This window comes from Sparus aurata, chromosome 17 (assembly GCF_900880675.1).
Source record: "Sparus aurata chromosome 17, fSpaAur1.1, whole genome shotgun sequence".
NCBI lineage: Eukaryota > Metazoa > Chordata > Actinopteri > Spariformes > Sparidae > Sparus > Sparus aurata.
Window position 1 is genome coordinate 34973299 of NC_044203.1, and position 25561 is coordinate 34998859.

Here is a 25561-nt window from a genome sequence, read left to right on the forward strand (position 1 = left end):
TGCTGAGGCAATATCATTATTGGCAGCTGGTGTGAGGGCTTGTGTGCAAACAGTTAATGGGCCCCCGGCCTTTAGGCGCATATCACACCTCTGTATATCATATGGAATTATGAAATGTAGTTATTCCACACATACATCTGGATGTGCTGATTGTAAACCTTTAGATTTTAAGCATTTACAGCAATTTCTCTTCTCCATTGCTGCAATTTAAATATCACTAGAAGATGAAATGTGTTAAATATTTTCAAAAAGCTGCAACCTGGATCATAACATTGCATTCATTTTGGCTCATCGATGGATGAAAAATGGAAATCAGATGGAGAAAAACATGAGTAACAATTTTTTTTTTTTTTAAAGGTGCAGCCGGATGCAAAAAAAATAAATAAAAATCTGTGAAAATCATCTTTCACTGTCAGCAACAGGTATGACGCGTCATCCTGCACGCCTGCGACCCAAAGTGATGCGTTTGTGGGCATTTTATAATTTTTTTTGTGCAAATCCCACTTCTCACTCCTGCTCCCTCGCTGAGCGTCTACACTCCTCCACCCCCTCTTCCTCTCTCTCTCTTGTGCCTTTTGTTTCCGAGGTGGAGCCTGATACCCCGACTTCTCCAAACTGAACCGCCGGCGGAGCAGACGGACGCGATAGGACCGGGACCAGCAGTCGGTGGCACAGATCTGGCACGTAGCGGATCGGGGAGGGACCGGGTTTTTTTTGCAGGGACGCTTCTTAGGAAAGAAGAGGTGGATTTTGTGGACGGGTTGATAATTTTGTTTTTTCAAACACAACACACGGCAGAGCTCCAAGAAAGATGAATTCGTTCATCCTGCTGTCGCTCCTCGCCACGGTGATCGCCGGAAAGTCACCTCGGCTGAAATTTGTCGTACACGGTAGGAAGCGCTCTGTTCTTTTTTTTTTTTTTTTTTTTTTCCCCCCCCTGGATGGTTTGTCAAGTCATTCAGCCAATTATTTGTTTTTCTCATCCGTGTTATGTGTGATGGAGTAGATGGAGTGATGGTTGGATGAGTGGATGGAGTGGAGAGTTTAGTCTCGGAGGAGATGGAGCCAGTCACCAGTGTTCACATCCTTTTTTTTTTTTTTTTTTTTTTTTTTGCAAGTGATGCACAAATATAAGCCAATAAAGCCACATCGAGGCTTCTACCTCTAGATTAATCTCTTAAAACACCGCCTCCCCTCCCCAACCCCAACCCCCCACAGCCCCTCACCGAGCGAGTAGTAAATTACGCGCTCAGGCCCCGCACACATGTCCCCTCAGACTACAACAGGATGAGCATCTGGAGGAATTATGCTGTGTGATCTCAATGTTAACAAGAGCTCATGTGCAGAATATCAACTGACTGTTTTTTCTTTGCGTTAAATTCCTCAGATTGGCTCGTTTTGGCACAAAAAAGGCACATTTGAATAATTTGGATCAGATTTGTGCAACTTGTGGCTTTTTTTTTTTCGTTCCTGTTTTGTCTTCTGGACAACTCTAGTGTTTTGATTTATCTGCTCTTTAAAAAAAAAAATGCACAACCGCTGGCTGATTGTCAGTTTTGGGGGCTCTAATCTCTAATTGACGACCACCTCGAGGCGCACGGAGCGGAATTGAACCCTCCCAGAAGCGCTCCAGAAACAACCTCTGCTCTGCCTTCTGGTGTGTGTGTGTGTGGTGGGGAACATGGCGCCAATTCTCCCCTAAACGCACCATAGCCTTTTAACACCCAGCCTGCCACCGCCGCGAAGCATTACTGTGAAATATGACTCTTGTGGGGGGGTTTGTCACTGGAGCTCCCCGCGTCCTTGCGGAGCTGCAATGCGGGACAAGGCTGCTGCTCCACACTGCAGCAGCAGTAGCAGCAGCAGCAGAGGAGAGGAGTCCGGCTCCTGGGTTGCTGTTGGAGCAGCAGCCGCCATAAAATACAGAGGTTACATGTCCAAACGCACAGGCATGAGAGGGGAGGAAGGGAGGAAGGGAGGGGGACGGCGATGAATGGAAAATTCCAAGCCGGCTCCCTAGTTATCTATTCCACTCACGCGTTTTTACACCTCACACGGTCCTCTAATGTATTCAGCAATCAGTGGAGATGGGGGCTGTGTGTCAAGTTATCTGTATCTGTATCCCTCCCCCCTCCTCTCCTCTCCTCCCCTTCCCCTCCCCTCCCCTCTCCTCCTCTCCTCTCCCGCGGATGAGCAGAGTACAAAACGCACAAGATGACGGCCCGGACGTGCGTGTCATATCAATCAAATACGTTGTTATGCAATTTTCAGGGTGAGCCTTTAAATGCCTGTCGTATGAGACACACACACACACACACACAGAGCGCGCAGGTAACAAACTGTCAGAGGAGATCCATCAGAGGCTCGGTCGGCTCTGTTCCAGCACCACGGACAGCGCCGAAGGTCCTCAGACGGTGAAATGTCCTCGCTTTAGCGGGCTGCAGCCAAATGGGGACATTTGGCACGTTCAGGCGCCTTCAAGGAACCGTTTGATGGTTGTTTTAGGACCCAGGTGAAAACAAAAAGATGCTTTATTTCAAGGGGTTAAGGGAGGACACAGAGATACTGTAGAGGTTAGAGGAGGTGTTACACTGCATTGCACTGCGCTGCACAGAAGGAACAAGACGTGAAAGGTTGTAAGTGCACACAGACATAATAAATTCTGCCTTCATGAAAGTTACACATGCAGTGGTATTTACCAGTCTAGATTGTTCTGGTCTGAGTTGCAGAGTTTTGGAGATATCAGCTGTCCAGACGTCAGCCTTCTCATCCAACTCCAAACCTCATTGTGCACGGTTTCATGTAGGAACTATTTTCTTTCTACCAATCTACACCTGAAAACCGAATCAGCGCGCAGATGTAGGTGTGAATCTACTCATGGATGGACGTAAACAATAATGGCACCTTTCTCACAGGCCCCCAGGAAGAGCACCAGGCTTTGAGGCCAACTTTCCAAGTGGCCAAACCGTGTAATTATATCCTCACGTGACGTACTGCTGCCCAAAAAGACTTTTCCCCATAGGCTTACATTGTAAAATAAGTCTGTAAAACGTTGGATACATTTTTTAGGGCCAAAATGACCAGTTTTACTGTCATAACTTGATCCAGTCCATTCAATAAAATGTTGGAAAAAGATTTAATCATTTTATCTCCATCCAAGTTAGCAGACGCTAAACCAGATGTTAGCCGACTCGATCGATGGACTCTATGAGCCACGCCTCACAACAAGGTCTGCAGATAATCCTGAGCAACCAGGTCTTGATTTCTGGAAACAGACATTTCTGTTGAGTTGTTCAAATTCAAATGTTTTTGGCACTTTGAGCACCAAAGTGTCGTCTAGCTCCATTTTATTGTAGAGAAGGCTCAATGGCTGATAACTCCAAAACTCTGCAGCTCACACACAGATCGAGACGGATAAATAGCGCCACAAGTCAGGAGAGAAATTTGCATTTTTGAATTTGGGACGAACTGTGCCTTGGGATATATTGCAGTAGTTTTAACCAGGTGTGCTTCAAATGGAAGCTGAGTGCAGGCCGACATTGGGTTGTTCTGAGACCGATACATAGTAACAGCTCCAATACAGCCTTAAATACTGGATCGGATAATATGTACCGATCTGACACCAAGTAATTGTGAGCTAGTGGAGCACGGTGTGTTTAGATCATCCTGGAGTCTGAACCGAGCCAAAAGTACTTCAGCGTTAAGTTGATTTGTCAGAGCTGTTCTCTCTGAAACCCGCTGCCTGATTCTGATAGAAACAAAGTGACGGGGAGACCGAACCCAAACTGAAAGCTGCAGGCCCGTTAGAAAAAAAAAAAAAAGAGGCTGAGCTGAAAGGCGCTTAAAAACTCAGCAGCACTAAGAGGAAGTGCAGATAATTCTGTGAGAGATCACAATCAACCTCGTTCACTATACACAGATATTTGAGGCAATTACAACACGAACAATAGTCACTTATTATTCAATGTATACACAAGCGTGTGAGAGATTGGGTATAAAGGTTGGTCAAAGTGGGAATTTGTTGTGCCTCTGCTCACTTGTAAAGGACTGCACTGGGATTAGGATTTGGCTCGGGTAGCAGAGAGTGAGAGAAAAATGAAAGTCTGCCCTACTTTACTGTACGTTATGTGTACACACATCCTTTTCACACCTCCCTTTGAATGTCTGTTGAGAGTGACGAGCATATCAAACAGCAGAGTGAGAGGCAAAGCAGGACGAACACAAAACGACAGAAAAACAGACAGTAAGGGAGAGGAAATATAAACCAGACGACAGAGGAGGGACGTCAAGACAGAGGGTGAGTGAAGGACTGTACGAGACACAACGGAACATCTCACGGCTAATTTGACGTCTGCAGCAGCATCCAGAACGTCGTTAAATTATGCCAAAGTTCAGCCAGCATGTGTCGACCTTTCCTCTGAGCTGAGGGCCTCAACACCTCGATTCAAAAACCCTACTGAACCACGCGGCCGATAGATTTTCTTGTCAACTTCATGATGGAAGACCTCGAGGTCCCACATCCACAAAACGACTGTGCATTGAACGATTCTATGTAAATGAAATCAGGATCTGCTGGCGCTCAACAGAAAACCCTCAAAAGCTTCTCGATTTAAAAACATGTTTGACTTCGCCTTCGCTGTTTTTTTCAATATCCTGAATGCTCTATTCACGTACAAATGCAAAAACATCCGTGCTTTGTGCTTTTGCTCTTACTGCAATTTTGGAATTCGTTTCTTTAAAACTGACTAATTCAAGGATTAGCTGCTCCTCAGGGGGGGTGAGGGGAACTCTGCAGCCCTCCAGTTTAATGAGGCCTTTCTCTGGAAAACAAGCTAAAAAACAAGGCTGTTTTTCTTGGTTTCTGAAAAGCTGACCTTTTTGAAAATTCAAGGATTTCATTCAGCAGCGACTGAAGGTCTGAAGAGAAGGGAAAAGGAAACACATGCTCACACATAGAGAGCGCGAGAGAAAGATGTTAGCAAATCAAATTCAAATAATACGAAGGTTACATTCCAGTTGTATGCGTGTGAACCTTCAGAAATAGTGCAAAATGAGTGTACACTCTTTTCCTCCTGTCTGCTTTTGGTAGTTTAAGGGGTTGGAAGTTATACTTTAGAGGTGCAGGTTTAGGTTTTTCTGATATTGCCGTGTTGGTGTTGTTACAGGACCATCGTTTGAATCTACAAAGAAGCAACATGTTCTTACTACCAGCTCGTCAAATACGACAGCTTGGTCTCAGTGGACTCAAGCTTCGAACTGCATCAATAGGTAGCATTCAATCTGGTCAGACTTCCGGATAAAGCTCTTGAGTCTTGTGCACAATCAGGACACAAATCACGATCTGTGTGGTGAGAGTCCAGTGTATGACCCATCCAATCACCCCAGTCCCCCCTTTCTCTGACTTTTCTTAGTTTTTTACTATACTGTGAGAGGGTTAACTACAGTGTCAAACCTTGTGGTGTAGGGTCAGTGACCAGGCTGCTGTATTTGATGCATTGGAAGTAAGAAGGGACACATTTGGTACAAAATGTGATCGCTCAGTTGCAACGATGGTCCTGGAGTTTGGTGTTGTCTGGGAAGTATTTCCTGTCTGAACGTGACAGCGTTTGCACCGCGTTGACACGTCACATCCAGGCAGTTTATACTACTAATGTGATCAAAACCAACCTGGGCATCATCCAGCCCAGCGCGAGTTTGGGTCGGGTATCCATGAACATTAATTATGATGTTCCAGGAACAACACCAGCACAGCGATATCAGCTTGTGTGTTGCATTCACAACAAACTGTGCTCGCATTTTATTGTGTTTGTGCGTTGAGGCCTGACAAACTGCTTGATTGCATTTTCTTCCTCATAAAACATTCGCAAAAGAATGAATTCTGCATTGTTTACATCCATGTTTACCTCCAACAGCAGCAGGCTTCTCCTCAGCTTCCAGTGCACGCTGCCTGTTAATCAGTGGAATAGATTGACTCCATTTGTGGGAGTTTGTACCACGTCACCACTGTGCTTGTTTGGGGGCATGTGTGTCATCATGAGTGAGCACAGGAACTAATTAAATGGGGACTCACCCATGAGAACGTCAACAGGAATAGCATAATAGCGCAATTAGGATTTAAACCGGTAAGTTGAGGAGAAATTAAATAATTGGCCGTCAGCTCCATGGTAACTTTTGCGTCACGAGGCAACGAGCTCGGCTGTCTGTCAAACATATGAAATCAAATTAAAAAGGGATGAAATGTATTTTGACATCTTTAGCAAGCCGTTTGATTGGCTGCCATTTAAGTGTGATTAGTGTCAGTCAAAGCATAATAAAAGAAATTAGATTTAGACTTGTTCTTCTCAGTTTGAGTCCATGAAGAGCTTTGTCAACTTTTGACAGGGGACTGTACTATAGTGAAGTTACTTTTATATAAGATCTCGACATAATTAGCTGCTGGTTGGGCAGTAAACGAAATGATACACTATTTTCTATTCAGCGATTGATTTTGACCTTCTTTGCGCTTGCTGTAGGTCTGTCTAACAGAAGATTAACCTTTTCTCTGTGGTTGTAGCCAGACAGGATTAAAAGAGGCACACTTTGGAGGCTATGAAGCTCTGCTTGTTAACTTCTAAAGGAAATATTTATGCCAATCTGTCGGTTTGCGTACTCAGCTAAAAGGGGTGTTCCTCTCGAGATCGTCAGACAGGGAAATTAACATATATTTTCCAACACAAGCCATCAGCCACATTGGCCTTTTCTTGTGCCTTCCTCCCTTGCTTGTGAAGTACAAGCTTCATCAATTAGACTCCCGCCAATCACAGAGGCCACAGTTTCCATAGAAACTTAGTTGGTTGGCTAGCAACCTGTAACAGTGATCAGCAGCACTTCATCCTGGCTTTGCTGTCAGACTGGATGTCTTTTTTATTTCAGGGATGAGAAGAAAATCATTACAAATGCCATGAAACGATGACCGTGTAATGGCCTGTTGTCATTATTAATACATCCGTTTATATTGAAAAATCAGCAGCAAAATGCATCATCAGTTTGGAATGAAATAGGATTTTATTTTCTGCTAAAGATGTTTTTGTTAAAAATGAGAGAGAAAATACGTCAATCAGTTGTTTGCTACTTTTATTCCTCTTTGTAAATGTCCTGGTCCTCTATATTATATTTTCTGCTACTTAGTTTTCATGCTGAATTATTTTTTTCCCATCTTTTGTCAAAGGCCTAAATAGGTAGTTGGTTTGATACAAAGCTTTTAAGCTCTTCAGAGTGTAACACTCTGAAATATCTGTTGACCAAATAAATGGAGAAATGTACTTCTAGTGCAGATACCGAGCAGAATAAAGGACTAGCTGGCGTACAGAACTCACAGAACATCTTCCACATGCTGTATTCGGTCACGACTGTAACAGGCAGTGACTTTAAAGGTGAATTTATTGATCACAAGAATGATTTCGCTGGTAGGATGAGACGGTGAGATGGAGCGCAGGCTGAGGGCTCCCTGGTTGGTGCAGGTGGAGGCTCACGGTTTACATGGGAGGCTTGTTCAGGCAGTTGAGGGTTGTGAGGGGTGGCGGAGGTGTGGGAGGCTGGGTTGATGAGGAGCTGGTTCTCAGGTATGGTCCGGTCACACTGGCGAGTGAACGCAAGAAGGCTTTCTAAATACATAAAGTCAAGAGATACTGAGAGCAATCAAGTGCCACTGGAGCTGGTGACAGTAATCTGGCACCATGCAGAGGAAAGGTCTGGGTTTAAGTGCTTGTTTAAGTTGATTATACTCAATGTGCTGCAGGTTTGTGGACCAGCACAGCTCTGACCAGAAACAAAGCCACGCCCAGCCTCACCAAGCACCTCTGAAACCTCACAGACCACAAAAACAGGTCACCACAAAGTCCAAATCAAAACAACGTCAAATTTTATATAGATAACTCAATTTGGGTAACAGGAAGGTCCCTTTTATCAGGGAAAATAGTGAGAGAAACTTCAGGAAGAGCCATCAAACAGAGGATACAAATCACGATGACAACATTTCTGACAGACGCAGATGATGAAACAAATGGAAAGAATGTGGATCCAGGAGGCCACTGAGCTGCCTCAGGTGTCGCCATATGGGAGAAACTCACGCTGCTTGGATGATCGTGGGAACAGAAACAAAAACAGGGTTAGAGAAATGCAGCAGTTATTAGAATGTCAGAGCTAAATCCTATCGGCGGGTTAACAAGAAATTAATCAAGACTGAGCCTGACTCATTTAAAGGATATTGGAAACAGATATGAGGGGCTGAGCTGATCAAATACAAAGCGCTAACTGAAAGTTAAAGCAAAGACATATCTAAGTTCCGATTCAAAAGCTTTGACAGAGTCAGATGGTCTGATATCAGCAGGGGAGATTATTCCAGAGGAAACGAGCTCAATGGAAAAGAGCTGCCGCCTGCTGACTTCTTTGTAACTCCGGGGACAGCAGGAACTCTGTATTCTGAGAGCATAATGCCCAAAATGGGATACAGGTTTAATTAGGCCAGGCAGCACCTCAAAGTCTGACCTGACATTAATAGAGCCAATGAGGTGCAGCTAAGATTAGTGTAATATGTTCAGATTGTCTGGTTTTAGTTCAGAGTCAAGCTGCAGCACTCTGAGCAGCTTCTCACACCAGCAGGAGGCTGACTGGACAACAAATACATGACAACTCAAGTCTGGAGGCGTGAATTCAGATCTGTGCTTTGCATTTTAACCATGTTGTTATATAAGCAGAAAAGGCGATATTAGTGTTTTGAAGGTTCGTGCATCAGACATGACACGACACCTACATGAAGTAGTCTCTATGAATGTTTCTGGCTGTTGTTATTAAGTGTCATTTGTTCAGTCATGTCACTTTTAATGTCATGTTGACATGTCTGAGATGTCTTTGTAATAATCAGTGCAAGTAGGGCTGATTATCAAACTTAACATTACCTTAAAACGTCATTATTCAACATGTTCTCACTTCCAAACACGTCAAATACAGCAGCACTGTCAGTGGTCTTAAGCTTAGAACTATGGAGCTTTACCTCTTTAGTGCTAGTTTTGAATATGAAGGGCTTTGCAGTCCAGTAAGCAATGATATGTAGTATGCAATCCTTTCCGAATCAAGCAAACAGTTCACATGTGACATATCCTGACATTTGGACTGTTAACAGTTTGGTAAGTTCCAGAAAAGATTGTATGTTGGGTTAAAGTCGCTACGTCTTCTTGTGTAACTTGCATCCCCTAAATTATGTGACTTGAGTGACTTCACGTATTCAAATCTGTTCTGTAAGTGTGTCACTATGGGGCGGCTGTAGCGCTGGTTCGAAACCTGGCTCCTCCTATAGCTGCATGCCGACGTGTCCTCGAGCAAGATACTGAACCCCAATTGCTCCTGATGAGCAGTTGGCACCTTGCATGGCAGCCACCGCCATCAGTGTATGAATGTGTGTGTGAATGGGTGAATCTAAAGTGTTGTGAAGCGCTTTGAGCAGTCAGTAGACTGGAAAAGCACTATTTTACCATTATTCGTGTAGCTTAAGCTACACAGTTTACATACGTTAACTTATTTAGGTAACACAACTTAAAACCATATCACCCTTGATTCTTGGTCCTGGTCTTTGGAAGGAAAGTCCTTCATATGATCCATCCAACTACCCCAACTTGGACTCTTCTTGCACTTTATAGTTCTGCACCATAATTCACAAACAGTTCACCTATTGTTACGTATTATCTTTTGACAATTACTAACATAATCAAAGAGGCAACAGTCCAACTTGGTAAGGTTTAGGTTCCAGAAGTAGGTTAGGTTTAGGAAAAGATCATAATTTGGCGCCACATTACGTACTCTTGGTCACAAACCAAACAAAACCCCCCGTCCAATGTATGGCCCATACAACCAACCAACACGACTCAAACTAAAGTGTTCCTGTGATTTCTTCAGCGTGCTAATTAAAAAATAAGGTCAACGATTCTTGGAAGTTCAACAGTCACTCTTGATGAATGTGTGATTCCTCAAACTGGTGTCACTCAACATTTCAGTTTTATCAGATTTTGGGAGATGGCAGTAATGTGGCATTTACTTTTTCCCACAGCAGTCTTAAATAGCAGCAGTGATCTTAATCTATTTTTAAACACAGTTGCAGAGTAGTTAAGTGTGAGCATCATTGGATGGATGAATCACAAATGCCAAAATGACGTTTGAGCCTTCTGGAGGTGTCCGGAGTGTAATTCAACCGAGCGTCTGTGATGGTATTTGCCCACATGATTATTTCAGTGATATTTATGCTTCCACCAGTGCCCTTTATCTCTAACACCCAATCCTGCACAGGCTCCCTGTTAAATCTAAAACCACAAAGGCCAGAGACGTCAGATCGAATGTTTTGGTAAATCAAACCAGCTCGCTGCGAGGAGTCCTGGAGCTGGCTCTTATATCGACAGCAGATTAAATGTAGATTAAAATCCAGAGGTTTGGCTCTTTGCCATCAGGGCTTCTAGACTCAAAATTGACCTGCCTGAGGAGCTTAGGGCGGATAAATCTGGATCATCTTTTTAAATAACTTGCCTGAAACTCAATTTTGCTTCCATGCATCAACCTTTTGTTATTGTGTTTGACCTCTAACATATGGATTTTTTATTACAGTACCTCGTAGCTTTGATTGCTTTTGAACTGTGTCTGTAAAAATGCTCTACTGTATTTATTCTTCCTTCTTCTCACTCTCAGGTAATTACTTAATAGTCAATATAATTAGTCAGAGCTCTGTTCTGCTAGTTAAATGTGAAATGGTTTTCTGGTTTTTCTGTCTTGTTTCCTGAAGAAATTTAATTGCGTTTGGTTCATTAACATTCATTAAAATTGTATTACCTCGGGCCACGTTTTCATTGCACCAACAAAAACATACATTTTAACAATTAAATCAACAACAATGCAATCTAACGAGGCTCACGACCGCCAGCTCGTCTCACTAATATGTTTTCTTATGATCCGCAGAGCCCTCCAGGTTCCACTTCAACAAACCTGAGAACTACATCAGCATGTACCACCAGGAGGGGAGCGACACGCTGTATGTGGGCGGCCAGGCGATGGTCTACGTGCTGATGTTCACTAACAGAGGTGTCCGCGAGTGGCAGGTACACTTTACCATTAGCTGATTTTGCTGATGTGCCCGCAGATGCTCTAAAGGGATGTTTTTTGTGGGGGTTTAATCTCTCAGTGTCAGGCTTTTGTTACAGGGGAGCTGCTCTGCTGGAGTTATGAAAGACTGCCAAGCTTTTAACTCAGTCCACTTCAAAAGTCACTTTGGCAACCGACCACAGCTCGGATGTGCTGTTTGCACACGTTAACATGAAATCAGGGAGCTAAAGGTTGAAGAGACACACCTGTAACTAGAGTCTAAGAAGAACATGCACACCTGAGGAACACTGATAAATGTTTGCTGTTAATTTGTGAGGCGTTTTTGAACATTGTAAAGAGCTCCTATAGCTATTTCCCTCTCCTTTCCAGTCTTTATGCTAAGCTAAAGTAGCCTGCTCCTGATTTCAGCTGTACACCAAACACACAGACATGACATTATTTGACTTTTAAATCAAATTCATCCCTTTTTTACCTGAAATCCTGTGAAATAAGCCGACAGTGTTCAGCAGACTCTGCTGGACAACAACAAACACAGCCGCCCTCGTTCCTGCGAGGGCAGCGCTGCGAGCCAGAGAAGGCAGCGAGAGAGATGAGACGGCTGGCCCGCCACTGACCCAGTTCAGCAGCTCAGGGTCGAGGAAGTCGGGTTGTGCATACATTAATGAAGCTACACCTATCTCTCCCTGTGTGGAAAGAAAACATAATTGACTCAGCTAATAATGTCAACATAGGCTCCAGATTACACAGTGTGTGGGCTGCAGTGTCAGCACCGACTCGCCTGACAAATTGAAGAGACTGTAAGCTTGATGTTTCATCCAAATATGACTGTGCCCTATTTTTGAGAATGATTGCAGGCTTAGTGTTGGGTTTCCCCTCCGTGGAGACAAAGAGACAGGTGGGAAAAAAAACAAACAGAGAATGGTGATGTGTTTGGCATTGAGAGACTATTTTGATGTTTGATGGTGTGTTTTTCTTACTCACACAGTTGTGGCGTCTTGTCAGGCTGAGTCATTCCCAGTGCAGGCGCAGGAGCATAAGGCATTATTCAGATCAAATCAGGCGTTGCAGGGATTGGCCGCCGCGTCGTGTGGCTGTGTGTCACTTTATGGCCTGTTTGTCATATGTAATTTGGTGAACTTTAACCTCAATGCCAATTCAGAAAATTGTGGTAAAATGCACCTCAAATCAGTTTTGTAAACCACCACTGAAAAACCGAAGAGGAGCTGCTATGTTGCTCTGCCACTAAGCTGCTGGTTGATTGTCCAGTTCAACAGATTATTAATGAATACTTAAAAATCCAGGATGCAACATTACAGCGGGTTTGAAGCTCGTACACGAGACCAAATTGTGAGTGATTACAAGCAAAACATAATGTTGAACACAAAGAAATGTCTATTGTCGTCAACCTGTAGCATTTAGCAACGCTACTAGCACGCCTACAAATGACACGTCCAACTGATGGGGGTCTCTGATGCGGGCAATGTGATTTAGCTTGCTGGTTCTAAAGCGATTGTCCGCCTCAACAGATAAAAAAAAGGCCAAATCGAGTGAATAAACATGAGACAAAACATTATACTCCATTACACTGGCCTTTCATTTAGTCCTCCACACCTAGGGTTAGGGTGTCCCGATTCTTGCTGGTTTAGAGGTGTGGGGTGAAGTGCTGGAGCTACATGGTCCTCTAGATGGAGTTTTTTTCCAAGGCAATCTTTAGACTGAGGGTTCTGGTTGTTGTTCTTTATCTGATAACTTCTCTGTTTCGTTCAGACATGTGGCAAATTATGATAATACCAGCATTGCCACAATAACGCACGCGAAATCACCACAGATGACGACGGCAAATCGCAAACTTCCTGTCACATCTGATTACATAAGCGGCATCAATGGCGACTGATGACATACGTAGATTTCCACCACAGCACACATTAGATTAAACATTGCGATGGGAGATATTTATTAATAAAGGGTCAGCACAGTCAGGACACTCAGTTATCTACGCTGAAAAGGAGAAACGATGCTTGTTTGACTGAAGGACACGACACTCAGCAGCATTATCATGAGGATAATTTCAGTCTGCCTGTCTTCACACCGCTCTTTCTATTGCTCGATCCACCTACATGTTACTCGGTGCAACAAGTTCATGGCCTTACTTATTCAGGTTGATGAAAGGAATTTTGAGAGACATGTTGAGGATGCACAGGCGTAGAAGATGAGAGATGGCCCATTTCATGAGAAAATTAGTCCTTGGGTGCCGCGAATGTCACAGAATGGATTTAAGATAACAAAGCAGATGTTTGTGGTGCGGATTGTGTTTTAGCAGCAGCAGCAGCAGCAGCAGCAGCAGGGTCACTGTTTTCATGCTCAAACAGGGGAAAGTGAAAGAAATTGGCACAAACTAACATTTCTTCCTCCTACAGATCCCGGCGGCATCCGATCAGACTGCGATTGACACCTGCAAGGCCAAGGACGCACCACTGGAGGTAGAGGTTCATCCTCACTGACTGCATCTTCATCAGTGTGTCATCATCACCGTCATCATCTTTATCTTCATCACCGTCATCTTCACTTTCACAGCAGTAGGTTTGATTCTGTGATTCGAATTAGGTTAACGCGAACGATTAAGGAAGGAAGGCGGAGGGCAAAATAACACGGTCAGATTTGCATAAAGGCACATAAATGCTAATTTATACAGATGAGTTAAAATTACACAGGAGACAGCTTCACCTCAAAACAAATAAACCGAACGCTGCGCAGATGAGTGAGCTGTTGACAAGCGCATCCCCTAATTCCACGAGATTCCATCGAGAGACTGAGGGAATACTGGCAGTCGAATATGAGATTTCAAACTGAAATGAGTCTAAGAACGTGGAAAAGCTTCAACCGTTCATTACGAACGCTCCGAGGCAAATGAATAATCTTCAGCAGCGCAGGATCCAGTGCCTGCTAATATGCTGCTTGTCACAGAAAATAAAGAAGTCCTAATGACAAAGAAAGGGCGAGAAAAGGATGTGCTTTAAATACCAAAACCATTTTTATCTGTTTTTTTTTTTTTACATAAATGAATAATTCCCACATCCATTTTGACACAGTTTTATAATTACAGGAAATTAACCAGATCGCTGGAGCTAATTTTCCATTTTTATTCCGGGTCAGAATCTGCATTTACTCGATAGCAAAAGTGGAATTCATTTTCACCTCTCTGCTTAGCCGATAGCCACACAGATTTTGTCAGCAAGAGATCGTTTCTGGATGATATGTACTGAGCCAAATGTGGAGAAAATCAGCAGCGGGTTGTAGCTGGGGGGTGATTTCGCCGTAGCTGATTGGCCAGAGTCGATATAAACGGGACACACTTCTGGCTCAAAAAGACTTTCTTCTGAGAATATCTATATCCATTTCTCTGAACATCACAGCCCAAACAAGATGACTCTTTGTGTTTTCTTTTCAAAAATTTGGGAAGTTTATTATTTTTATGTCAGTGATATTTGAGAAGCAAGTTATGATGATGTTCTGCGGCCACTATTCTCAAACTATTGGTGGTACGCAGAGGAATCCCACAGAAAATTGAATAAGTAAATTTAAAAACAGTTAATAATATAAAAATACTGCTTCAGTTTGATGCACGTCACAGGTCAGTGTGTCATCCACAATTACTGGAGTTACGAATCACATGCAAACTTTATTATCAAGTCAGAACGTCGATGTAAAGAAAAGTTGAAAAACACTCCAAACATGGCTCCAAATAGTAAACTGTACTTTACATTGATTGTAATATCAGTTTTTTGGGGGGGCTTTTATTTTTTTAAGTTGTACATGATGTATAAAGTTGTGAAACTCTGTTCTACGGGCTCAAAAGCTGCAAGTTGGAGGAAAATCCCAGCATCATGCGCCTGCTGAGCAACTCTTGCTGGCGTGAGCGGGGCATCATCTTAGAGCACAGCCACCAGTTCTCTTTAAAAGAAATTATAGGGTGTGAGGGGTAGCATTAATACCTCATGATGACTCGTCTTGAAATATTTTAGCTGAAGCTTCAGTCGATGGTGGCTTGTGTCCGAGTGCTGACAGCAGAAAAGATACAAACAGCGGCTCACAGCTCTCCTGTCTCCAGGCCAGCAGCGTCTGCCAGGCCCATCTAACGCAGTCGGGTTTAACAAAAGAGTGTTCTTCCTGTTTCAGCACATGTAATGCGATGTGTAATAAGCTTGCCGCAGGAGACGGTGTTACACAGTGTTCGAGCATACACTGATTACATTTCTTGTCCACCACCTCTGCTTTTTTTTTCATTTAATACTTATCCGGATGATGATGCTGCACGCTGCAATTAGAACATGAGAGTGTCTGTTCTGGACGGCAGCAGCAGAGTGAAAGCAGTCAGATTTCACTAGTGATGTGAGGAGACTAAGGAGAGCTGACAACATGATGATGCCAGAGGATTTGTCGTCATAACGAAAAGGGAAAAAGTGCCGAATATATGCCTATTATATTTCAGATTTAAACCCGACGCTGACAGGTAACCTGATGAGGGGAAATGAGTGTGTCGCCTGCAGCTCTTCATCAAACTGCTCACTGTGGCTTCTCCTTGATCCATATTTCACACTAATCCCCTGTCAACGAACTCCCCCCCCCCAAAAAAATAACCATTTCCATTTGTTTTGTAGATCGATGTTTGATGAATTATCGCCGTAAGTAACTACGTAACTGACGGACACATTGATCACCCGTACTGTGGCTATACTTCATAATAAAATTAAAGTTTAATGAGAAGGTGCAGCACTAGGAAAGGATTGGTTTGCATTAGCAGTAACTTGATACAGAGCTGTATAGACGGTGAGTGCCTTTTCTTGTAAATCGTATGGTGTAATAGGATACAGTAGTGTTGTGACAGGTTTGCTAACTGGCAGGAACATTTCCTCATCGTATCAGCTCGGCTCTGTCACGGCAGCGTGTCAGTTTGGGTCTATTATGGCAACCATTAGCGTGTTGTCATCAGGAAAAGGCCACTTTTGCAATTGAGCTGGTTTAGATTTTCTTCCATTTCAGTGTTGTCCACATCTCCAGAGTGATGACACAAAACATAGAGGGCACTGTTTTCCTCGCACAACCACGAGGAAAAGCCTCTAGAGGGTCAGGAAGTGGAAGATGTCGGAAAATGAGAACATCCTGATCTTCCCCAATGAAGCTAATGATGCCAGGATGTGGCACTCGAGGCAACAACTTTTTTCAATAGCGAGCCTCACGGTTTGTAGAAAACTTTACTCCGTGTGTGAGATGGAGGCCGGAGGTTATCAGTAGGCAGCAATTTAACAGACAGACTGTATTTCCAACTATCTCTGAGTCCACAATGTTCAGCTGCAGTTTGTCCAGAGCACACACGGCCTCCGAAAAGCTGAGCCCAGAGAGCAAATACACCAACATCAAACACGGTTCAGGTCGAGCGTAACAAGAGCAAACTCAATATTAATTTACGCTAATATTATTCCGCAAAATCATCACCCTAAACGTCCAATCAACGGCTGTCACAACGGGACGACCAGGTGGAGATTAGCCCAACCTGAGCTGGAGAAGTTTGCTTAAAAAGGCTACTTATCTCACTGTCTTTTGAAGAATCGCTCGACTTTATAGAGGTGTAGTATGAATAATAAATCAAACAGCAGGATGCTTTCAAGACAACAGCTGTTCACCCTATTCTGAACCCTATCACCAGATAATAACACGTACTAGATACTGGAGGATCCTCAAAACCTGTTCAATTATGTAGCTGCTTTTTTTGCCCATGCCAACTTTTTGAAAAATCCTTCTTTGTGCAATATTAGCCAGGAGTTTCACAGAATAACTGAGCAGCTGACTAGTCGACTATCAAAACCACGAGTCTACACTGTGCAATTTTTGTAGATGCATCATACATCTGAGATTTTTACCACCGTGCTGTAATAATAATGCATCATAGGAGGCTATTCAGAGCGAAGACTTCTACTGTTTCTGGGAGAAAGCAGTCGTGCTGCTGCTGCAGTCAATCAGTGGCCGGGTTCGGTCCATTTGGACTCATTTGTAAACACCCTACCAGAGCCAATCGAGGAGTCTGCTATTTCTAACTTACCCCAGTGCAATAAATTCAATACCGACTCCTTTTTGGGATTGTGAACGCCTCAATATTGGTGTATGGTGACTATGACATGGTTGCAGTTATGAAACAAACACTTGGTTAAGGTTAAGACAACACATTCTCCCAACTCGTCAAATTCTGCAGCTTGGTCACTGGCTCCAAACTGTGATTTTCCACCTACTTCCTCTGGCGTCAGTTTTTGACATAAATGGCTCTGCTGTCAAGTGAGCAACAATCTGTAATATGCAACAACCAGATCAAATATCCAGACTTTTGGACTGTAACGTTGTCAAACAGTCATGATTTGATTGAGTTCATGCACAAAAACTACTCAGTTAGGTTCAGGTACAAAATATACTTGGTTAGATGAAGAAAAGATCATATTTTGGGTTAAAATAACAACATTATGTCATGTAAATTACATAACTGAACCTGCGTAAGTGACTTAACTCATGTCAGGGCGATGTGAAGTCCAGAAGTCCAGTTTATGACCCATTCAGCCACCAGAGGGATGGTTCAAGACACGATGCCAGAGGAGCATCTACACTGTCAGAGTCAGAGGCGTAGGGCCGCTGACCAGACGCCCGTATTTGATGCGCTGGGAGCGAGAACAGGCTGAGTGAGAGACGTGAACTCTGATCGCCTACAAGAAAGTCCGATCCTCGCATCCACCCCCGCTACATAAAGGCCACACTCCTGCCTGCACTGGCTCTGAACATTGGATTTGCACATAAATGATGCGGTGTGGAATCGCTGAATATGGATATAATCCGTCGGGATGCTTGGTTTGTGTTGCAAGGAGCCTTGTTTATGAGCAGTGTTGAGCTTAACTACACAACATGATGCATAAAGTCTACCGAAGACGAAAGTAGCTTGAGGTTGACATCAGCCGTCACTAACTCTACCCTGTGTAAACTTAACTCTAATGTTCAAATCCTCCAAGATCTTTAATGTTCGACTATTTCCCTCGATACCAGAAATACAGTATACAAACTTGCATAGGCTTACACACAAATTACCCAGCCCACCCAACTGCCTACCCATCCACCTACACATCCACCTACACACACTTACACAAGCTCTGGCCCTGTTTGTTGGACTTGGCGATGTTCTTCCTCCGGCTCCAATTTTATCTAAACCTTGTTTCCATCAGAATTTGTGACTTGATTGTTTTTGTAAGAAAGCTGTTTTTAAATATTGCCCAAAAAAAAGGACAATCGCTCATGACTCAACATGAGCAGAATTTGCTCCTTCAGGGGAGTGTTCGGTATTCAATTTCACCCTCCATCCCATAATGTCTTGGAGATAGCAGTCCATTTTCCTGTACTTAATAAATAACTGATGCATATGGAGTATTGTAGTGCTGTACTGCAGGGCTAAGCCTCGCATGTGCCGTCTGCCAAAAAATGTTCCGAGCATGGATTTCCTCCAATTTTCCTTAAATTGCTCTCTGAGCAATCCGCTCTTTCTCCTCGTAATCTGCTTTGTGTTGTACTCTTGCTTTGATTTTTCATCCCTCCATTCCACCTTCCTCCCCTCTCCTGTTTTGTTTGTTTGTCCGTCCCCTGGTCTCTCTCTCCTGTGTTCTCCCTCTCTTTGTGTTGTCTCTCCCTCTCTAATCACTTTTTCACACACTCTCCACAGTTTCTCCCCTCTCGCCTCTCTGTCTGTCTGCATCTTTAATCCCTCTCCCAATCTGTGTATTTTTCTCCCTCTTGCCTCAGCCTCATTTTCTGCCTTTTTGTCCCCTTTTCTCTTTTTACCGTCTCTTTCTCTCACAGCTGGAGTGTGATAATTTCATCACCGTCATTCAGAAAGTAAACGATACGATCATAGTCTGCGGGACAAACGCTGGAAGCCCCAGGTGCTGGATGCTGGTAAGAGTTTCTTCAGATCACTTGAAATGCTTTTACATCCCGATGCAGCTGCTCCTTGAGTCGAAAACTCTCTTAAGATCGATTGTAATTAGCTTGTTATTTATTAACTCACTTATTTTTTTATCGCCTGGCCAGAAGTTATTTATTCTCACTGAGGATGTCTTCACTCAGTGCTGAATATGTGCCCTCAGTGGAGACTTTCTGAAATGTGTGTGAATTTAAACCAGGCTCAAACGTCCTCCCTCTCCTGGCAGGTGAATGACACTGTGCTGACCGACGTCCAGGGCAACGGGCAGATAGCGTCGGCCTCTGACATCTCGCCCGCCTACCCTTCCCAGAGGTCCATCAGCATTCCTGCAGGTAACAAATGCAGGAGAAAAGTTATGGGTCTAAGCTGCAAACGGGAGTTCACGAATCACTGGAAGGAAAAACAAGAAAACCTTCGAAATTGCTATGAAACCATTTTTCACAAAGGGGATTTTTGTGGGTGCTAGTGAAGCTGATAAACCTAGATAATAGGCAACTAGAGGGAGATAACAGCTGCAGTTTGCTAAGATAATTGGGTCCTGTGTGGGCTGAAGTGAAGAATTGGTAATTTAAAGCTTATTTTATTGGATGATTCATCAGATGGGTGTTCCCATTTGGATACAGAACTGACTTGTAGAGCTTCAAGGTTCCCCCTGTGTTCTCAAACCTTTTGCACACTGGACAAAAAAGCCCACAAACACCTGGTATTCGTCTTCAGTGGGAGAGGGTGCAATCAGCAGAAGTCTGATATTAATCAGCTCCAGCTCAGATCGACTGTGATGGAAAACACGGCACCCGGGTGGACACGCTAATTTTCACCCCCTTTTTTCCGTTGCAATGCTATGACGTGCGTTGACGTTCCAGACATTTGCACGGAAATACTTTGAAGCAGAGCTCAGATATCATTCAGTCGATGTTGAGTTTGAAAGAGAGAACTGAGGTAAAAGATATTAAAAAAGTGGACCTTGGCCTCCAGGCTGCTGTCTACTGTTCCTTGTTTTCAAACTCAATGAAACATCTAACTTGATACAATAGAAAGAAATAAAAAAACAGAATGAGAAACTTGTCTTCTAGTGTTCGAAAAGAAGTCACTGCCTGTTTTCAAAAAACCTGATGGTGATCATTCCAACGCCTCTCCGTGCCAGGATCTCATGATGGCATAAATCTTGCACCAAACAGAAGTTCTCAAAGTAATCAGAAATCATTAGTTCATTGAGGCGGAATAGTTTTTCCTGATTGAAGTCTAAATGAGTTCCATTTTGGTGAGATTGCGTGCCACCATCCTTAAAGTCTCAACCTTATCCTCGCCCAAGGTGTTGCTTCTTCGTATAACTTGTTTTGGAACAAAGCCATCTTTCCAGCTCTTTATATTAACTTTACTCATTTGAGTCGGGAGCAGCCGAGCAGACACTTGTGAGCTCCCAGGAGCAATCTGTCTCTTATTATCACTCTCTATTCATAACATGCAAATGAACAGGAGACGCGTTTACGTAAAGTGCCTGACAATATTCCAAAGAGCCTCGACAAGATAGATGTGTTACTACGTTTTAATAGATCATGTAGTACTTGGCTGAAACATACGTAGGCCTACTCTACCTTAAACGAGATCGAATATGTTGCGTGCTATTAGTCAAAGTAACCCCTCAATGCTAATTGGAGAAGATCTGCAATTCAAAACACATCACAGCTAGGCTTCTTTTCTCCTGTGTAATTCTTTAATGAGGTAACTTCAGGAAATCATTTCTGAGTTACAACAAAGACACTTTAAAATAAAGTTCTGCAGCTTTGAAATCCATGACAAAAAGAAAGATCTTCACAGTATTAAAGGTTGTTGAGTGAGTTGATGCAATTCACCAGATAGCTGAATCAAACTTCAATAAACTGACAATAAATAATCAGTTGCATAGGGAACATGTGGAATAACTCCCCCCCAGCTTTTTACCATCATCCCCCCAAAAAACAAGCGACAACCGAACCATCATGGCTCAGTGATGGTCGTGGAGCTGTAATGAGTTTATTCCTGTTGCCCTAGCAGATCATATACTGTATGTAATTTTGTAGCATCACCGGGGGATCGCACCACCCTGAGTGCCAAACACATAAGAGCCAGCCATCTGTTATTCTGCGCATTCACATGGAAAAAAAAAAAAAGAAATCACGATGAAACTGAGCTGTTGTCTGCATGTACAGATCCAGACAGAATTCAGGCAGAAGTTTCCACCGACTCTTTGATGCTAAGGAGATATGAAGAGGGCTGCGTGAAGGTTACTAACAGGAAACTTGTTCTCGGGATGAAACATAGTAAAATCAAAACACTTTTTCTTCCACAGATAACCAGAATACCCTTTGAAGTCCCAGTACTTTTGATCAGGCAGGCAGGTTCTTTAAAAGTGGTCTTCCATATGTATGTATATAAGCCCTGCAGGTTTTGTTTACTTCCATCGCTTCCCCAGTGTGGAGGTATATATGTGAGGAAACTCAATATCTGGCCACACTTCAGCATCCAGAGACTGCTGACTGTCTGGCGCAGCGTACCCGTCATTGTTGTTGCCAGTGGCAATCTTTTCAAGGGTCTCATTGTTTTCCTCCCAGCATCACAGCTCTCTCTGTATCCAAAGCAGCCACTGTCGGTTCATTTTACCACACAGCGACGGCGGCGAGAAAAGGCGGTCGCACATGAAGACGTGACAAATATGAGCGCCAGTGTTTTTGTGAAAACACAGGTCTGCTAATGGGATGTTTCTTTTTAAATCCAGCCCTGCTAGACTGAATAAAAGGCAGTTGTTGGGGGTGTAATTGATCAATTTCACGAGGTCGCCACATCGGACTTCAGTGCCTGGCATCCCTCCACAGGGAATGGGAGCTCTTAATTGTGTGAATGTTGAGGAGTCTGTTTGTTAAAACATCTAACGCAGATTGATTGTTTGCAGAGACTCTCAGAAATTAGCGAGAGGTTAGTTAGCACAGCGAGAAGCTCCTCGAGATGGGAGATCGATTGCCGAAGCAACAAGCCGTCTCTTCGCTGGAGTTGAGCAGCATTCTAATAACGATCTGTCCTAATTAAGGCGTCACTAGCACGATTTCAAACGCTTCCCCTCTGCATCGCTATGGAGACAGAACTCTAAGTGAACACGGTGATTGCTGGCTGCTCATCAGTGCAGACAGTAAGCCTGCCTCGATGTCTTCCTTGCTCTCGCTGTCTCTCTTTATTCTGTGTCCCTCCTGGGCCTCCTTTTTTATGTCTTCGCTCTCCCTCTCTGTGTTTAATGTTCGCTGTATCTTCCTCTCCTTCCTCACTCTCCCTTCTGTGTCACTCCAATCTCTCTGAACCTTGCACCTCCTCATTTTTTCTTACCCACTTCTCACTATATCTTCTCTCTGTCTTTTTTCCCCCTCACTGTCTCAGATGGGAGTCTGTATTCTGCTATGTCGTCGGTGACGGGTCACGCCGGCTCGATCCGGCGAACGTTCGGCTCCCAGAAACTCCTGAAGACGGAGAACATTTGGCTGCTGAGTGAGTAGGAGGAGGGGAGTCATGCAGAAACCGTAAAGGTTTACTAATGAATGTGGAGCTGGTGGGTGGTACTTTCTCTAGATCACCCACCATCGTTCCTAAGGGAAAAATAACACGTAGGTGTGTTTACTGCCATTATGTTTATGGTTTGGGTCACCTTATTTACAGCATTAAAATGCTAATCGGAAACATTGAGATCAGCCATTTACAGGCATGTGGAGTCTCATAATGCCCTCTTTCTTACATTCAGTTAAATGTTGGCAGTGTGTCCTCAAATGAGGCACTAGAAGACAGTTTCTTGACCCTCAAATGTCTCTAGATCCACAGTTTGCGGGTGCAGCCATAATCCCATCCTCGATAAAGTTCAAGGAGGAGATCTACTTCTTCTTCAGCGAGTTCAACAAGACAGCCCGAGTGGACGAGGAGCCTTACAGGGCCCGCATCGGCCGAATCTGCACGGTAAGGAACCCACTTATATGTGAACAAACCCGGGTGTTTTCCCACTAGGACATATCCAAAGATTGGTTTGCCATTTTGATTAAGGGAATTACTGAAGGGCTACCAAGTCGTTGTTGTTGTATATTTGTAGAAACATCCCAATATCAATCAATCAATTTAAATGCCCTGGTAGGAAAAAGTAAAAAATCTGGTGCGTCTGGCTGTCTCGGGCCTGAAGTCAGTGACTCAGTTGCACAAGAATGGAAGAGAAGGTGCAGCCAAAGTTTCTCAATGCTAAGATACTAGCAACAGTAGCCATGTCTGTTGTTTACATTCATTATACTAATGTTAGGTATTTTCTGATATGCGACTGAGATATGATGTAGTTTGATAGGGTGAGAGAATGACAATGATGTGCTGCAGTCACAGTAAACAGCCCGTAAGACTGTTGTTCAGCAGCTAACACAGTTAGCACAAAGCACACAGCAGTTAGCAGAAACTTCCAGGCCTGGTTGCCTTTTTCGGACTGAGGTAGATACATGATGGCTAATGTGCTTTTGTTAAAGTGAATGTGGCATTTAACAGAGCTGTTTATTCCCGTATTTATTAGAGTAAAAAAAGTCAAAAGAACTTGCTGCTAGCACATCTCCCAGCTACCGAACGAGCACGGAGGGGCTTGTGTTTTGGAGGAAAAGACCTGAAGGGAGCGAGTGGGATTTTTGTTTTGTTTTCTACAATATTACTAACCCCAGGTTTAAAGGAACAAAAGTTTGAATGCTTAGAAATGAAGAATAAATCCTAAATGTGATGAGGGAAGACGATACAGTAGACCTGTCGTCATTTATGGATCAGTTTCTGTCTACTTTATATGTTTTAAATGTCTTGTGTGTTACACTGAGCAGTATATCTGCACAGAATATTGGATTGTTGGATTTAGAAAAGCCAGGCACAGTTTTGAACCGCTGCTGCACTGCTCTGGGTAGAAACATGTTTATCTTGTTCACTTGCTAATCAGGGATGTCAAACAGATGTTTCCATATCAGCCGTCAAAGGCAAAACGCCTGCTGCATTAACCCCAATAATGAACCTCAGATCTTATAATGATACCTGAATCAAAGGAGAAGTGATAAGAGCAGAAAAGCAAGGTTTCATTTTCAGTGTGGTGTGATTAACTAGCTCAGGTATTTGCTAATTTAAGGAGCAAGAAAGCAGATCATTATTTCACCGAAATTATTCTTTCAGAGAAGTCCGGAAGGCGTTTACCTTCAACTAACTGGCTACAGCGACACACATCGCTTTCTCAGAGGCTAATAAATGAATCATTGCATCCATAAATCACCTGGATTTTCTTCACAGTTAGGAAAGTGTGCAAAGAACAGACAAATCTCTCTGGACCTCCAGCTTTACAAACTACTAAGGGAGGGAAAGGGAGCTCTTGTATCCATGTCAGGGCTCAGTGTCACAGCTTGGCAGGCGACGCAAAGTCAAATCCAATATCAATCAGAGCGAGCTGGCTGCTCTATCATGACTTTGTTTGTCAAAACCCGTATATGTCATTTTCAGGTGGATGAAGGGGGCATCAAAGCCCTGCTGGAGAACTCCTGGACCACCTTCATGAAGGCCCGGGTGATGTGCGGTGCAGGAAACACTCAGCAGCAGTACAACAACATGAAGCAGGCGGTGGTGCTGACAGCGCAGGACAAGAGGGCCGGCGTCATGTACGGCCTTTTCTCCAACGCCTGGTGAGCCGAATTTTTATACCTTCACGGTTTAATTAGCTGAAGGGAATTACAATATTTTAGCGATTTGGGAATCTAAAACAAAGAAGGAACAATGAGGCTTTGTTGTGCTGCATGAAGTAGAATCGTGCGTCTCTTGTCTCTGTGAACTCATTCAACAACAACTTGATAATTATGAAAATACAGCCATGTGACAGCAGTGCACGCTCGCCCACCTGCAATCCATAGAAGCATTATTCCATTTGAGACATTGCACTGATTTTAAAGCACGTATTCTTGTAGTATTACTAGGGTTAGTATTACTATTGGCGCCACTGTTGCAAAGACAGCACTAGCAAAAACAACCAAAATAATCGCAATTTGACCTGATCTCAGTGCTGTGAAAAAGGCTGGCAAAACACTTAATGTGTTAAGTAGGCAGGTTTTAGGTATTTACTGGGAAAGAATGCAGTATTTAACCCACGCATATCCCCTAGCTAAGGTTAAACACATGTCAGCAGAGGTAACAGGTCTTGACACAACACCGGAGTGCTCTCCATTGAGTGAACACCCATCCGTTCCCTGTTGTTTTACCTCTGTTTCTATCACTCTCCCTCTTCACCTTCTTTGCATCCCCCATCAGCAGGTTTCTACTTATTATGCAGTGCAGGGTTTCCACAGTTGTTCCAGTTGTTCTGCATTACCTGGGGTAGATAGTGACCGGGGGAAAACAATGCCTCTTCCTGTTTAGTTTCCCAACGGC

At 43.5% G+C, this 25561-nt stretch overlaps 1 protein-coding gene across 1 annotated transcript in view; it reads left to right on the plus strand.

Moving 5' to 3' along the window:
• Nucleotides 1-441: 441 nt before the first annotated feature.
• The window catches only part of LOC115566922 (semaphorin-7A), a 48052-nt gene continuing 22932 nt past the window's right edge, over nt 442-25561 (plus strand). The window contains exons 1-8 of the mRNA XM_030392985.1: nt 442-890; nt 10978-11117; nt 13539-13601; nt 19006-19101; nt 19356-19461; nt 22535-22642; nt 22962-23101; nt 24644-24822. Of these exons, the coding sequence (XP_030248845.1) occupies nt 812-890; nt 10978-11117; nt 13539-13601; nt 19006-19101; nt 19356-19461; nt 22535-22642; nt 22962-23101; nt 24644-24822 (911 nt within the window). The 5' untranslated portion in view covers nt 442-811. The remainder of the gene's footprint in view (nt 891-10977; nt 11118-13538; nt 13602-19005; nt 19102-19355; nt 19462-22534; nt 22643-22961; nt 23102-24643; nt 24823-25561) is intronic.